Source organism: Dromaius novaehollandiae, chromosome 1, assembly GCF_036370855.1.
Source record: "Dromaius novaehollandiae isolate bDroNov1 chromosome 1, bDroNov1.hap1, whole genome shotgun sequence".
Taxonomy (NCBI): domain Eukaryota; kingdom Metazoa; phylum Chordata; class Aves; order Casuariiformes; family Dromaiidae; genus Dromaius; species Dromaius novaehollandiae.
The window spans coordinates 13516115-13532626 of record NC_088098.1 but is presented as its reverse complement, the minus strand read 5'-3'; the positions used below and the strand labels follow the sequence as shown (position 1 = coordinate 13532626).

General features: G+C 39.9%; 1 protein-coding gene across 2 annotated transcripts; it reads right to left on the bottom strand.

Annotated features, from left to right (window-relative positions):
- Positions 1-2273: 2273 nt before the first annotated feature.
- On the bottom strand, positions 2274-15923 carry TRMU (tRNA mitochondrial 2-thiouridylase). Of its 2 annotated transcripts, none has more exons than XM_026095356.2 (11): positions 15773-15923; positions 14939-15104; positions 12608-12714; positions 12033-12155; positions 9987-10159; positions 8958-9011; positions 8339-8405; positions 7409-7509; positions 5620-5764; positions 5300-5382; positions 2274-4047 (listed from the first exon to the last, which is right to left on the bottom strand). In XM_026095356.2, the coding sequence occupies exons 1-11, from the start codon at positions 15858-15860 to the stop codon at positions 3901-3903; spliced, it is 1254 nt and encodes a 417-aa protein (XP_025951141.1). In that variant the 5' UTR covers positions 15861-15923; the 3' UTR covers positions 2274-3900. The 2 variants fall into 2 exon arrangements, with proteins under 2 accessions (XP_025951141.1, XP_025951142.1); XM_026095357.2 differs by lacking the exon at positions 15773-15923 and adding an exon at positions 15430-15742.
- Positions 15924-16512: the final 589 nt, after the last annotated feature.

The following is a 16512-nucleotide window of genomic DNA, read 5'->3' as shown; positions in this document are numbered from 1 at the left end:
CTTCAGCCATGGTGCATCTCTGATGATAAATTTCAAGTTCCTGGGTCTCAAAACTGAATTGCTAGAGAATTTTCTGCACATGAGCAACACATTAACTTACGAATTTTCTACATCAGCCAACCTGGATTGCTGCTGTATCCCATTTTAAGAATATTTAAAGAAAAACAGGGAAGCAGAGAATTAGTCAAAAAGTCTTCCTCTTACTGAAGCTGTAGCAAACACTCACTGTGCCAGCTAACTACAAGGAGTGTTGGCTAAACTTTCCTGGTATGAGACACTGGCTTAGCATCTCTGAGCAAACTTGGGATCTCTTTGCCGGGAGAACCGAAGCCATGATTATGATGGTACACCACTTATGACTTCTGCATCTACTGTGCCTTAGGCAAGCTGGCTTCCTGAGTTGCCTAGACCTGGGGTAGACCCAGAACTGTGCTGGAAATCTAGCACCTAAGCCTTCCTAATAATAATGCATTGGGAGAATTTGGCCTTTTAAGAATGGGATTTATGAGGAAGAGCTTGACCAAGTTTTCTCTGAGACCCTGCAGCTCCAAGAGCCCGAACCCCATGCTGCAGCAAAGGAGGGACAGGCAGAGTCTGTGCCTATCAGGTAGGAGAGACAGAGGAAAGGTGGGTCATCTTGTGATAGTAAAGGCTGGCAGCTGGTGACTTCTGGTCCCAGGAGGAGGATGGCTGCTATTCCTCCTGCAGACCTGCAGATGCAGAATAGGGCCAGTGCCCTGGTAGAAGATGAGATGTTGGGAGCTGTCTCCAATGAAGCACCCAAGCTGGCTGAGCCAGAGGCAGGCAGCAGCATCAGGAGGAGGTGGTGAGTGGTAGCAGCAGGAACTCTCTGCTGTGGTGATGCAGGCCCCCATCTGCTGAGCTGACCTGCTGGCTAGGGAAGCTTGCTGCTTGCTGGTGGCTTGGATCCAGGATGTTGTGATGCTGACAACAGGGATTTGGCTTTTACAACTACGAGACCTCAAGTGAGAACTGAGGACTGCTGGGAAGAGATGGCATCCACCCGACCAAGCAGAGCAAATGCATCTCTGGCAACAGAACTAGCAACTAATCCTGGAAACCATTTCCCAATGTATTAGTGACAAGAAAGTGACTGAGAGTCATCAGCAGAGATTTATGAAGGGGAAATCATGCCTGACGAACCTGACAGCCTTCTACGATGAAATGACTGGCTCAGTAGACAAAGTGAGAGCAGTGGCTGTTGTTTATTCTGACCTTTGCAAAGCTTTTGACACTGTCTGCCATAACATCCTCATTCACAGATTGATGAAGTACAGACTAGGTAAGTGGAAAGCACTTATGAAAACTGTCTCAGCTGTCACTCTCAGGCTCAAAGGGTTGCAACCAGTGGCAAGAAGTCCAGGCAGAGGCCAGTCACTAGCGGTGTCCCCCAGGGGTCAACACTGGAGCCAATATCATTTAACACCTACATTAGTGACATGGATGATGGGACAGTCCACCCTCAGGGAGCTGGCAGATGATACAACACTGGGAGGAGTGGCTGATACACCAAATGGTTGTACTGCCATTCAGAGGGACCTCAACAGGCTGGAGAAATGGGTGGATGGGGATCTCATGAAGTTCAACAAAGGGAAGTGCAATGTCCTGCACCTGGGGAGGAATAACCCCATGCACCAGTACAGGCTGAGAGATGACCAACTAGAAAGCAGCTTTGCAGAGAACGACCTTGGGAGTCCTGGTGGACAAGCTGAACATAATCCAGCAAGGCCAGGGCAAGTGATCCTTCCCCTCTGCTCGGCTCTGGTGAGGCCACATCTGGAGCACTGTGTCCAGCTCCGGGCTTCTCAGTGCAAGGGAGACATGGACATACTGGAGTGAGTTCAGCAAAGGGCCTAAAAGATAATGAAGAGACTGGAGCATCTCTCATGCGGGGAGAGGCTGAGAGATCTGGGATTGTTTAGCCTCCAGAAGAGAAGGTTAAGGAGGATCTTATCAGTGCAGATTGTGGAGTCTCCAGCCTCGGATGTTCGAAACATGACTGGACACAGCCCAGCTTTAGGTGGCCCTGTCTGAGCAGAGGGGTTCGACTAGACAAGCTCCAGAGGTCCCTTCCAACCTCAGCAGTTCTCTGTGATTATGTGAATTTTAAGGAAGGGAGTTTTAGACACAGATACAACTATGTCATTTTGCTTGTCCTCACAGTTTAGCCTACCCTCTACCAGTACAGTATCAAATAACAAACATGACTGAAAGAGATGTAAGATGAAGTAATAATAAAAATGACACTAGTGTTACACAAAACATTTGTGAAGATTTTATTGGGACATTTACTGGAAAACGCAGATGAGGAAAACATGGACCATTAACTCTCTAATTCCACATTTTGCAAAGTCAAAAATTTCAGGAAAGATAAGGAAAATGCTGGGAAAAACACATAAAAAACATGACTCGGACCCATAACATTACTAACCTAAAAGAAATTAAGAGCTGAGACAAAACATGAACAGACTTTAGTTGACCTCCACATCAATAGGCATCCTACAGACACACTTCTAAACTGAATTTATCTTGGCACCAATGCAAAAGGATGGCTTTTTCCTTCTCAATCAGCTACACTGAAATGACAAATCAATAGCAAAGATTATAGTAGTCTGTTTTTTTTTTTTAATGGGGCTCCCTGAACAGTGTGTTTAACTAAGCAAGACAGGACAACACTGAAGCGTGTCCCCCATTCTATTTTGACACTTTGGAGTAAAGAGACTATTTTTTTTTGTTACAATGACGAATAAAAGGTATTCTTTTCCTTTCTTCCCATAAAGACACTAAGATAAAAGAAAAGGATAGAAGGCTACACATAATCCAAGCCTATGTATTTGTTCAAAAGCTCTATTCATGTTACAGCTTTATTGAGCAAATTCGACATAGAAATTTCAAAATTCTACATCCGTCTGAATAGTCTTGTTTCTGCATAGCTTTACTTTAATGAGTTACCTTCTATTATCATGCTGAAAGAGAGGATTTCATTTTTGTTGACTCATTGTATTAAATGTTTATAACAATCTTAGAGCATCCTCAACGTACATTCTAACTCTCTGGATAATTTGGGCAGGGGTATCAGTTCTTCCTAATACTGCCCCATTTTACCTTATAGTATGATCTAAGATCCAATTATTATCCAGTCTACATTCAGTTGATTTTATAATAAGGAAATGCGTATGAATTTGTAATTTTCTAAAGCACTGACAATGCATTCTCTTCTCCAAGGGACGAAATAGACAGTACCTGCCCTGAGTAGTTAATAAAAAATTAATCAGTTCTGTGAGGAACTTAAGAAGTATTGAGACTCTTTTCAAGCCCCTAGATTTGTACTTCTTAATTATATTAAACATCTTAAACCACAACTGTATACAGTTGAAGAGTCTAAAATAGCTTTTATAAAATTGTATCAAGTGAAAAATAAATATATTTTGCTTATAGTTTATGCAAAATGCTGAGCTTAAATATCACTCATTCTTTTTCCAGAGTTCAATGAACACACATTTACTGTAAAACAACACATATACTTAGAGGCAGGTATCATCAAGTAAGAAAAAAAGTTATTTCATTTATGCCTTTGAGACTTATGTTCTAAGACATGATTTTTTTATATTAAAATTCTTGTATGTATAACTATTATTACAGAGCAATTTTAGGACTTTCCTTGACACTTATTACCATAAGTATCACCATTCAGTTCAATGAAATTATACCAAACTGTTTTTTGTTTTAAACCTGTTTTGCACTAACAGTCAAGAGGTAGAACTGGAGAGTCAACTGACCATTTGAATATTACATATCAAAAGAAAAGGTGTTTGCTATTGCTTTTATTATTCTCAGGCTACAAACTCTCCGAAGTCCATCAGTAAACAAACCCACATGTTATGTTGCTGGTTCTGTCTTGTCAGTCTCTTCCTTCTTTGCGCCCTCCTCTCGGTTCTTCCCCTGTTTCAAGGTATACACCGATGGGCCCAGCCTTAGGATTTTCCCACTGCCCAAGCACTCGTCACCCTTGTAGAACACAGCAAACTAGGAGATAAACACAGGGAGAGTCCTTTCAGCAGCTGCAAACTGCATAGTGAGCAACTGCAGGGTGCTCAAGATCTGTTGGATAGTGAGTGTGCTCATTTGTTTGTTCTAACCAAACCTCATAAAATCAAAAAACTGAACAAACGCATAGGATGCACAGGTTCACATGAATGTAAATACAAATACATTCCATCAAGCACTTTTACAAAATTATCTGAAAACTCTTTAGTCAATGAAGTGGAATGGTTTGTTCCAAACAGATTTTCGTTTCTGTGAGGGAACGACAGACTTACTATCATCTGCATCCTCACTGGACCTTCCCGAGGCCACAGTGTACAGGCTATAGTGGCACTTCTCAAAACACACGGGGACCGAGGTAGCACGCTGACAAGGGTAACTGAGGTAGACCACTGGGGAGGAAGTGACTGGGGCTCACAGCTGTGCTAAGGAGACTCAGGCAAGACAGGAGGAACACAGCAGGCACTGAAAACAGTCACGCAGAGCACCGCTGAGCCGCTCCCATTCTCTCTCAATAAAAACCCCTAACGCAGGTTCAGCAGCTCCTGGCATCAAGGGCTTCTCACTCTTGCCATCCACTCTGGATGGAGTCTTCTCAGCTCAGCTCACTTCTCTCAAGTGCATCCCCCCCCGCTAAGAACAGCTCTCAGACAACTTGCCTCTTGCTGTACTCCACAGACCCCAAGTTTTGGGGAGGGAAAAGGGTGGAATGTATGCTGGGAGAGGGCATGCAGAAAACATTTGAGAAACATTGGTTTACAGTGTGATGGAGTACTCCTGTATTTGTAGTGGTGAAAGGCTTCACTACACAATATCCCTTCTCATTACTGTTCTGGGACAAAAAAATCTGATGGATGCAGATCTTTAATATACAATTTAATTTGAACATTAAAACCATATTAAGCAGCCAATTACTGAACTAATGCCTTTATTAATTACTTCTGGAGAACCACAACAGATTCCATTTCTGCATAAGGCAATTGATTTCCAGAGACTTTTTCATGTATTTCTAAAGTTTGTAAGCCAATCTCTCAGAACATACAGATAACAACAGAGTATCTTCAACTGGGAACAATCTCCTTGTAAAAGTGGATGGACAATCAAAATAGAGCTAACTGCCCTTATATGCTAACAGATTAACTAATTACATCTCACAGCCAATAAAAACACTACTCTGTTTTATTACCCAAATAAGCCGAAACACGGAAAAAGAAAAGCAGTTCTAATAACTTACCTGCCCAGGTGTGAGAGCTCTTTCTGGCTTTACTAGTGTCACCCACACACTCCCATCTTGGTTTAGAGTCAGCACACAAGGCACTAGAACAGAATATGGCCAAACATCTGCCAGTTAATCCTTATATTCACATTAAAGAAACGTTCATTAATAGGCTAAACAGATCTGAGTCACAATGCTACTAAATAGAAATATTTTATATAGATACTACAGAAATGGAAAGGTGATCCCAAACATTTCAACTATTTCTGAAGAACCACACTGAAGACACTTTCACAATTTCACAAGCTGAATAAAATAAATAAACAAGATTTGATTACCCAGTGCCATCTGGTGCCGACATCTGAAATGACATTCCATCATTTTATCCCTAATGAGCTCTGCAGGAGGCTCCTCTGCTATCCAATGCACTCGATTTGTCCGCAACAGGTCTCTGTACAGCGCAGGGTGATTTGTTGATGGTGCCTTAAAATACAACATTCATTTAATGCTGATGTTTTTGCCAGACAGCACACAACCACTGTGAAGTAAAGCATGAAATACAGAAAAAGCATCAAGCCACAACAAAATGAAAGCAAAATGAATAAGAAAGCAAGCATTTATTAGGACCTAATTAGCATCCAGATGAAGGCCTTTAATGAAAAAATATGCTAAAGCGAGCCTGAATTATTTTTCAGCCTTCTACACCTCAAAGTCATGTCACTTCCTGTATTCTTTTTCTCCAGTCACATTTCTGCCTTTTCTCAGGCTGAGATCATGTGTCGATTGCCCTCCTTATCCTAGCTCAACAAGATGATACCTCCCTCTTATTCAACTTCTCATTAAAAGTCATTCCTTATTTGTAGCCCATTAAGACAAACAACACCAAATGAGACAGCAAGAGATGAAAATTATTTTTGAACATACCCATTGCTGGGGTTGAGTTGCTGCTACACAGCTGATTCTCATCCATTGCCTTCCTACCCATGCTAATTCATTTGCGGCAATACCTAATGTTAAACTAAAAGTCTTGCATAAATTTGTACTGTGCTTCTGCATTTACTCTAAAGCAACAAGTGTATTTCTAGTGGTGCAATGTAACAAAGAAGCTCTTTCATCTGGCAAAAAATTCACAAGACAACTCACATTTATAATCTAGGCTATGCTACCAATTAAACAACATTTGACGTTGTTCAGAATTTTAGCATGTTGCTTAGCAACATTTGATGAAAGTTTAGCCCCAAAAATCAAGAGCAGGTTCTTGCATTGTAGCTTAGAAAAGCAGTAGAATTTACAACCTTCAAGTTGTTTCTTACAATGGGAAAAAGCAGTGACAAGCGCTGTATTAATGCAGTATGGGTAAATCCCATGTATTTTTTACGTTATGAATGAAACTGTATACAGTTCGTATAAAGTGTGGCATGCCAAGTCCTAGCTGCCCATTTGTTAGGGACATATTGCACAATCTCACTGTAAGGCATAAAAAAAAAATCTTAGTGGTCCTTCCTGTTTCCTCTCAACTCTGTTTTCATTACCAGTTTTTTCCCCAAGGCACATTAACAGTGACAAAACACCTCATTACAATCATGTCACCAGCAAATAAGGATAACAACTGCGTGAACAGCAAGAAACATTAATGATGTTAGCATGCTGCAGAACTCCAGTCAACTTAAATGATTAGTCATTAAGACACTTAAGATTTGCAGTAGTTCATTCTGCCTCAATTTTCAAAATGATAAAACTGTATTAATGGCCACTACTTCATTTATTAGAAAAAGAAATTAGCAAAACATAGTAAAGTCAAGATAGCAAAGGTTTTATTTATTGTGTCATAATAACTACAACAAAAAGCTCTGTGTTTTAGAGTAGAAAATGAGAGCTCAGTAGATTGGTTGGTTCTTTCCAGTGTCTGCTGTTTATCTGGAAAAAGCTCTGTGCCAAAATCTTGAACAGTTTTTTACTCATCAAAAGCCAGTTTGGACAAGATGTTTCGAGATGCTGTACTAGTTGGCTCTTGTTTCTCTTAAGTGGAAAGCCAAGAATTCTACCCAAGTTAAAATCACATTCCATCAGCAAAAGTCATGAAATGTCTGCATTAGTCATTCACAATGCCAGTGTTAATTAACTCACCACAAAGATATCTCCAGTGCTAACATCTTTATCTACAACGAACCAAGCATCCTTCAGGCCTGCTAGTCTAGCCCTCTGGCCTATTGTGTAGAGGAACCAACCTAAAGAAATATGAAAATGCAATGCTGCTAGCAACCTTTAATCTTTAACTTTCAGAAAAATGTATTTAAAAAATTTCCCCCAAACTTTATCACTGAACAAAGAATAATGATCCAAATTGCCCTAGAGAAGTAGACTAATTGCAAATTAAATTAAGATCTACTTGAAAAAATTTTCATCTGTACCTGAAAATCACTTCCAAACTAATCTGCATCAACTCTTGTATTCTTAGGGATTATAAAAGACAAACATTTCTCTATTTCAGTTTCAATTGTGGTTTTGCTACCATTCAGTCTTAATAGTTTCCCTTACTATTTCGTGCACTAGCAGAACATCATACTTGGGATGGGAATTCAGTTTGGGAAGCTAGAACTGAACAGAAGACAGAGGAAGTACACACAGAAAGGAAGGAAAAGGTAAGCTCAGCATGTTCAATGATGTCCTGTTGTGCATAACTGAGGTATGTGGTATATTTTCCAGCAAAGTTTAGATACTAAAGAACCCAGAATTGAAGTACAGTCATTTTGGAAGAATTATGTTAACAGTGATCTCTTGGTATTAAATTAACAACAACTTAATACCAACAAAGTAATCCTAATAATTACCATTTATGTTATTTTATTGCAACAAGGAACCAAAATAATCAAAAATCAGTGGCAATTCAAAGCTCTCCATAGTGTATAAAGTACGGTTCCAATGACTATTAGAGCTACCAAACTAGGAAGAATCTGTAGATTTGTTTGGAATTTCACAAAATTTGTCCCTCCAAGCATGAACAGGATTGCTCTATTTATCTAAAAGCTGTAAAATTAACATGGGTTAGCCACTTACCTTTGTGTGTTCCCATCAACTTCTTATCTTCGATGGAAACAAAGTTACCTGGTTGAGGTTCTAAATACTACAAAATAGGAAGAGATTTGTGCAAGATGCAAGATGGCCCCAAAAGAAACTCACTGAATATTTCAGGTTCTGTTACTACAGAACTACTACTCTTGAAGGTTGAAAACAGCTTTTCAACATGCAGACTCCATCCCTGCAGCTTACCAGCTCTTTCCCGATGCTGCTTTAGAGACAGAAGTAGGAGGTGCAGTCCCTGTCGGCAGTAATTCTGTGCCTCACCCCCCCACCCTCAATTATGTCAGGGAACAGCAGGATTCAGTCATTTGCACCTCTCACTTTCCAACCACATGTCGGAGCCTGGCCAGCACAGGGGTGTGAATCCAGTCCCTCCTGTGGCTACAGAAAGTGGCTGACTGCTCACTGGTGGAGGGGCAAGCAAATATATACAATCTGTTGGCACTAGCTTCTGGATAAGTTTGGGACTGTGAAGGGAGATTGCTCTTTAGAATGGGCCACATGATGCTGGAGATTTTTCCTTAGACCAGGTTACAAACTACTTGTGAAAACTAGAACAGAGCATACAGATTGCCTTATATTTAATGTTATTCACCTCAAGAAGGAATTTTTCAAAGTTTCTTTCACCAATGAAACAGACTCCGGTACTCTGGAAAGGAAATATGGTATTGAATCCATATAAAAGCAAAAAAAAAAAAAATCAAAATAATGTCAAAATACTAGTTATCTGTCCAGGATGGATATTTTTTCCTTATGTATCCCAGACTATGCTAGGCATCTCATAAAATGAAGAAAAACACAAAATATGATCCAACATACATTAACTAATTCTATGCAATATGAGTTTGTGCCATAAATACAGAAAGGAAGAGAAATAACACATGCTCAGTCGATAAATAGATACATAATAAGTCTTCGTGACTATCCTGTGCATGTATTAAAAACAAGAATTCTCTTTCAGATTAATGTACAAAACTAACACAAATTACACAGTCAAGGGATATCTCTTGAGAAAAAAAACCTTCATAACCAATTAGGTCTTCCTTTTCCTTCAAATCACATCTTACATTCTTCAGAGAACCATTTACAGGGGTCAATAAAGATGCATATAAGCATTAAAAGCAATCAAGACTGTATCAGCAATACAATTGCTGCCTGCATCATATTTTTTATGATCATATTAGGAAGTGTTAGCTCTTAGTCATGGAAACAGAACCTTTTTTTTGAAAAAGTAACTTCAAAAAAACAGTATGACTCAATCTTTGAAAAGACATACTGGAGAACAATTATAGTGATGAAGCCTTTAAAAGCAATGGACAATAAAGACCAAAGGCTTCTCACCACCTGTAATAGAGAATGTGTTTCCTTAAGGCTCACTGCAGTCTATCCACATTCACCTTAGTTCTTCTGAGATACAATGGTAGACAACTATCTGCAAACTAAAATACAGAACCATGCTCATAGAAGTAGTTTTAAGCAGGTAGACAACTCTAAAACTAACTCCCAATCTATTCTATTTATTCTATTATGATGCTTCAAAACAGTTGATCTCTCACAGATACAAAGTTCAGAAAAGACCATTTTAGAGAGAAAAACAAATCAATAGTTGTAAGTGTTACCATGCCTCTTTTTTCTTTAGCACATGATGAAGGCCATGTTCTGCTGCTATCTTCTTTACAAAGCTTTTTGTTAAATCCCCTAAAGGAAAAATGGTTTTCCTCAAAGCATCCTGTGAGATCTGACTTAGGAAGAAGGTCTGGTCTTTAAAGAGGTCAGCTCCTTGAAGGAGTTTTACAGCTGCAAAGTGCAGAACACATAAAATGTTTCAACATAACCCTCTTTCAACTTCCTTTAGTATTTTGTTAGACAATCAAAACTTCAGTTTTATTATTTCCATATGCAGTTTAAAGACACAGTATGTTTCAGAGTATTCACAACGTAATTTAAAAAGTCTGGTATTTTCTCACTACTAGAGAGCTCTAGAAAGATTCTGATTTTGTACCGTGCAGAATCTTACATTGTCTCATCTCTTACATTACTGCACATTTCAGTGGAAGAACATCAACAAAATGAAATATGAAAACATTTATTGTGGTTCATAAGTCAGGAGAGAAAGAACATTCAAATATCCTCGACTTTACTATTCTTCAAAAAAAAAACAAATTCAATTTTGCTCTGAGATCTCACTGACGTAAGTCAATGATCTGAACAATCAGCACTCATTTCCAGTGGAGGAGCTTAAGAGAGGAGGGTTTGACTTTTTTATTTTAAATAAAAGTGCACCATATAGACGAAGTCTCCTGAGAGCCCAGATTAAAAAAAGTATAGTTTTTCAGTCATGTTCTGTCCATTCTAAGACCTGATAGCTCTATGTCGTACAAACTCCACTGAGGTGTTTCCTGGGTCAAATGAGCACCAATTACAAGCTAATAGTTAGTCTCTTCTAATAATACAAATTCTCAGTAACGGGGCAGGAAGCCTGCTTAGAATATTACAAAATATTACAACTCTGAATAACAATCTGCCACGAGTACAGACTGTTGGTCCCACTAGGACCATCTCAACTTTCCATAAATAAAATAAAATACATAATGAAGAAACAAGTAAACTCCTTTAAGTCCAGACAAAAAAAAAGAAAAAACAGAAAGCTGTAATTCAGAAAAGTCACCATGGCAGCTTTGCAGAATGGTAGTATGCAAATTTCTTTCCCTTTGGGTGAACTACTTTACTGCATTATGGCCCACAGCAGAGCTATTCAGAAGATATCTATATTGCCGTCCAAGCTGTGATAGTGCCAGAGACATATCCACACTGGCATTAATAGAGTTAGCTCAGGTACTGATAACAACAGAACCACTGTGGTACAAGTATCAACCTCTGATTATCTACATCCACAAGCAGACTATTAAAGTAAAGAGCAAAACCTGTGCTGCTGCTGCTGCTAGTACCTGGGCTGATCTGGGAAACCTAGCCTCAAGACATCTACATATACTGCATTTACACCTTCTAGTCCCAGTGCAGGCAGAACTTTGATCTGCCTGGGAAAATCAGTCTTCTATAGACAAATGGAGGAATAAGACACAATAGTGGGATTACTGAATGAAAATCTGATTTTTATGGTAAAATAATATACAGTCCAATGATTGTATAACAGTACATTATTAATTTTAACCTTTTAAGACCTTAATTCTAAAATTCCACTTGAGCATATTTCCATGATGAGCTCTACATACAAAATATACTGAATAACCAAAGAACAGCCAGGCCCTAAAATAGAAGAAACATATTAAGAAAGTTTTATGCAAGTCATCCAAATACTCAATCAGATTTCTTGAAATATTCCTCCACAGTATAGAAGACAACTCTGCCTCCTTAACTATATTAAAACTGATCCAGAACATTGATTGCTTTACTATTACTCCTGCAGCAGAACTGGAACTCTTAAAATAGGAAATGTAATACTTCACTATTTAGTGTAATTTTCAGTAATGTAACTCCCTTTTTCTGTCTAGTCAGCCTTCTACAAAGGCTAGGGTTAAAATGGTAATTGCCCTTCTAGGAACACTAGTTGTGTATACTGTAATGAACTTCCCTGATTCTGTACAGCTGAATATAGTTGAAGTTTCTCCTTCCTATCTAGAACAAGATATGAAATCAAGAAACCACTTACTGTTTCTAACTTCAAAACGGTTTCTGAAAAGCCCCTGTGGTCTTTTAATGTGTTTCTGTCGAAAAACTTCCTCCTCCTCCAGTGAGGTTCTAGCGTAATGCCCAGTAGCAATTGCATCTGCTCCTGTCAAAAAACACCACCACAAAAGCATATATTTGATATTCAAAATTTAGAAAAGATTATAGAAATGTCTAGGACAAAAAGCAGAAAGTAAAGAAGTAAGAAAACCTACTGAGAACTGAGAAGCCTTATACTGACAGTAATCATACTCCTGCTATTTAAATAATGTAAATTACTCATTGGCATGCCAGACTTCCTTTTCTTGTTTCAAAGACCACATAAGAATGGAAAACTTAATGCTCGGGTCAATATATGTCCTGAATTAAATCTGTTCTACATATCTAAAAGATAATTCAAAACAAAATATTTTACAAACAGTAAAATACTGCCACAGAGATGACTGAATTATGCATGCATATGAACTCATATGTTTTTTCCCACCTTTTCAAGAGTTAGTATCTTTTAAACATTTCCACAGCATCTACTGTGTACTGACACACTTGAAAATGCCTTACCAAGGTTATCCATAGCGTAGTGAAGAAAGTAGTTGAATTTGATGTGCTTGTTACACACGATATCAGGATTAGGGGTCCTTCCCAATTCATATTCTTTTAAGAGGTCACTGCAAAATAAAAATTCAAATGCATGTAAACATTGTTAATGTCACAAAATACTATCCAAGATTGAGGCATTTGTTAAACACGGAAACTTGAGAGCCAATCTTACTAAGTATTTTAAGTAAGAAATAAAATAGCCATCCAGTTTTAACCCATAAAACAATGTTTGGAAGATTTCCTCCAAAATGGACTGAGGGCATGGCCAGATGATCACTTACAATCTTGTAAGCACGTTTTGTTAAATTATTGTTCATTCAATGGAGACATGGTAACCGAGTGTGCCTTCACTGTTTCTCTCTTATAAAATACTTACTTTGAGAATTAAACAAACCTGCTTAATTTTGCACTGTAACAGTGTGGTGGAGCACACACCAGGTCTTCCTGGTCTCAGATAAAAGGACTATAAGCTAATCTGCACTAATCCCACCATACGCAGTCATGGGACCCTGCCTTAACTTCAGGATTGACGGATTTTGCTTGCCATCGGTGGTCATTCGAGTCAAGAGGTACTGAGGGCATAGATTAGAAAAAGATCTTAAACCGTATGTAAAAGGACATAGCAACTCTTCAACATTTGAAACAGAATCAATTGTTTATTGCTTACCACATTACATTTTACATTCATAAATGGAAAATAAAGCAGTACAGCTTTCCTTTGTGTTATCCCCTTCTAACAGCTTAGAATTCAACAATTTATACTAATAATTAATTCACCTGGGTCTACCTAGTGCTGTCTAGCTCTTCCTGATTCAACACTGTACTCTTAAGATGACACACTACTCCTTTGTAAATATTACAATATATTGGATCCTTTACAAAAGACTTAGCACAAAGCCAGGCTCAGGTAAGCACAGAATAACCACAGCAGCAAGCAACAAACTTTCTGGGTAAGGCGGTAAAACTACACAAATTTCATTGCTCAGCAAGAGGGAGAGCTAGAAGGGATAGCCATTTCAAGTACATTCTCCAAGGAAAACAGAGAACAGGAGAAAAGGAAATGAAGGCTGTCTACTGAATCTTTCTAAAGCAAAGATTTCAAACAGAATTTGTACAGACCATGGAAAAGACAAGATCTAGGATAATTCTCTTGATTAAAGATGGTTTTTGAAGACTAATGTGTAAAGAGAGACTCCAAAGGAAGAGTAAATTCAAGCTCAGAGATGAGCATAAAGGAAAGGATTCTGGAATGAGCCAAGGAGCCTTGTGAAGCAAGAGGTTCTTTGGGAACCCTGTACTAACAAATGATGGGGAGAGAAACAGAACAGAAGACCAGATCTGATGTTCCATAATCTTTGATTCATTGTCATTCATAGAACTCCCAGACAGATTTGATAAGCCTTACTTTATTCTCTCATATCAAGAGGAAAACTGGAGTGAACTATCCCAAGAAATAACCATTTTCTTCATAGACTGACAAAATTAAGTTCTGTGCTCAATTTGATGTCATTTCAATATGACATAAAACTAGCACAGCTAGTGTTACCTTGTCTTAGAAGAAACTGAGGTATAAACAGTAGTATTTAGTGGGGAATGATGAAAATCAGGGGGCAATTTTTATGGCCCAGAACTGAAAAAGTAAAACAGAAATGATGCTGTTTTACCAACACCACATTTCCCCTCTCCTTCTGCCTCAGAACAGCTCTCAGTTTTTCCTATGCAAAACTTTCCTCTTATAAGATGGAACAAATTCACAGGAAGAGAAAATCTGTACACCCTCTTCAGAGAACAGCTTCCAATTTGTCAGAAAAGTTTAAAGAAGCAAGAGTAGTCCATGCTAGCTTGGCAATAAACTGTGTTCAGCATATATTCATTTAATATAAAAACACACTGCACAAATTATACAAATAAACAGTAACTGTGTCCTGTTAAGTACTTTCTTCCCCAAGCTGCAGAAAGACTGGCTCAGCATGTGAGATACAGAAGAAATGAACATGATGACCAATGACCAAAAAATAAATTAGGACACACCCACAGGCATAACCAGAGAAAAGCCTCCTGTTAATTTCAAAAATAATAAATGCATTAAAATCAACACATAAATTCTAATATTAAATATGAATGACCAAAAAATAGTTCCTCCTGTATTTAGGAGGCTTCAGTACTTTCTTTTGGTACTGTTAATGCTTCAGTAAATTCCCTTTGCCCATACTCAGCCCATCTTCGCTCTTCACAGTAATGCAATGTTACAGTAGCATACTAAAAAACCATCTACATTAAATACATTACTACCTGAATACTTCATTCCAGTACTCTTTCACGTAGGAAACCTGATGGAAAGGAATATCAAGCTTCTGACAAACCCGGTAAGCATCTTCACAATCTCTGTCAACGGAACAAGCTCCTTGTTCATCCAGAGGGTCCCAGTTCTTCATAAAGATGCCTGTCACTTGGTAGCCTAGGAAATGAAGTCAAGGAATGATTTATAAACTGAAATTCTTATAGCTTAGACCTAAGCTCTCTATTTTTCCAAGACCTATGCGGGCAACTACTTCCTTCAGAAGATTTCAGTACCACTGTATTAGTCAGGCATCCTTTGAGGGTTGCTTATCTTTTTTTGTGAGAGCTACACTAATAAGATTAGCTATTTTGGAAATCCGCTATGATGAGACTGCAAAATTCTGAGTTGCTTCCATTACTGCCCATTTCTTTAAGCACTTCTTAGTCATCCGGCACTGCTAAGGTACATGCCAAAACCCGTTTTTTTCCCCCCAAATATTGACCACGCATCAGTCTTCCGTGGAACTCGTAAAGGCACTACAAAGCCAAGGGCAGGTCACGGCTTTGCTGGGGAATATCGGGACGCGCACACGGGCTACGAGCTCCAAAGAACGGGCGTGTAAGACAAAACACAGAGCGGCGCTGCGTGGAGCAGGGCTAAGTACGTCCCGGCGGCCCCACGGCTCCAGCAGCGCTTTGCCTCGCGGGGAAGCGCCGCACAACGGGGTCGGGGACGCCCCCCGCGCGGGGCGCCCCGGCCGCGGCCGCCGGCAGCGCTCGGGGAGGCCGCGCCGCGCTCCGCACAGGCCAGGCCCTGCCCCCTCCCCACGCCGGAGCCGCCCCCACCTCGGCGGCGCAGCAGCAGCGCCGCCACGGCGCTGTCCACCCCGCCGGAGACGGCGCACGCCACATGCCGCCGCGCCGCCGCCAGCATGGCCCCGCCGTCACAGGGGAGCGGCTGAAGGGAGGGACGCTTCCGCTCGCCTCTTCCGGCCGGCGGTGGCAGCTGGGCGCGCGGCGCTCGGGAGGAAGCGCGCGCTCCCTCGCGGGGTTCCGCGGCGGCTGGTTCCTCCCCGGCGTCAGCAGGTCCCCAGGGGCAGCCGGGGAAGCACCAGCAGTCCCTGCTCCGGCGGAGAAAGTTGGGCCTTTCAGCTCTGCAGCTACTGACGCTGCTGCTAGTACTGCGCTAGCCTTAGGGCTGAGGTAGCACGAGCATAGTATTAGCCAAGGTAGTGTAAGCATAATCTCGCTGAAGAGGACTGTGCAAATAAAGGGTCCTGTTAGCAGGAACCACAGCTGTTTAATCACATCCCAGATGTTTAAGTGTGCTGACATCAAAAACAAAACTGTACTGAGCTCCAAAACACAGAAGTAATCTAGATGTTACCAAAGTCATATTTCAGTGTATATGTTTGAAGGAAGCTATATAAGAACATAGAACCAGATACATGCAAAGGGGAAGGCTTTTTCTTCTTAATATAACACTGCAAGTAGCATGAACATTCATCTTTATTATACTGTAGCTTATAAAAGCAGGTACCAACAAATACTAAATGCACATTATTTTTTTTCACCACATCATTAAC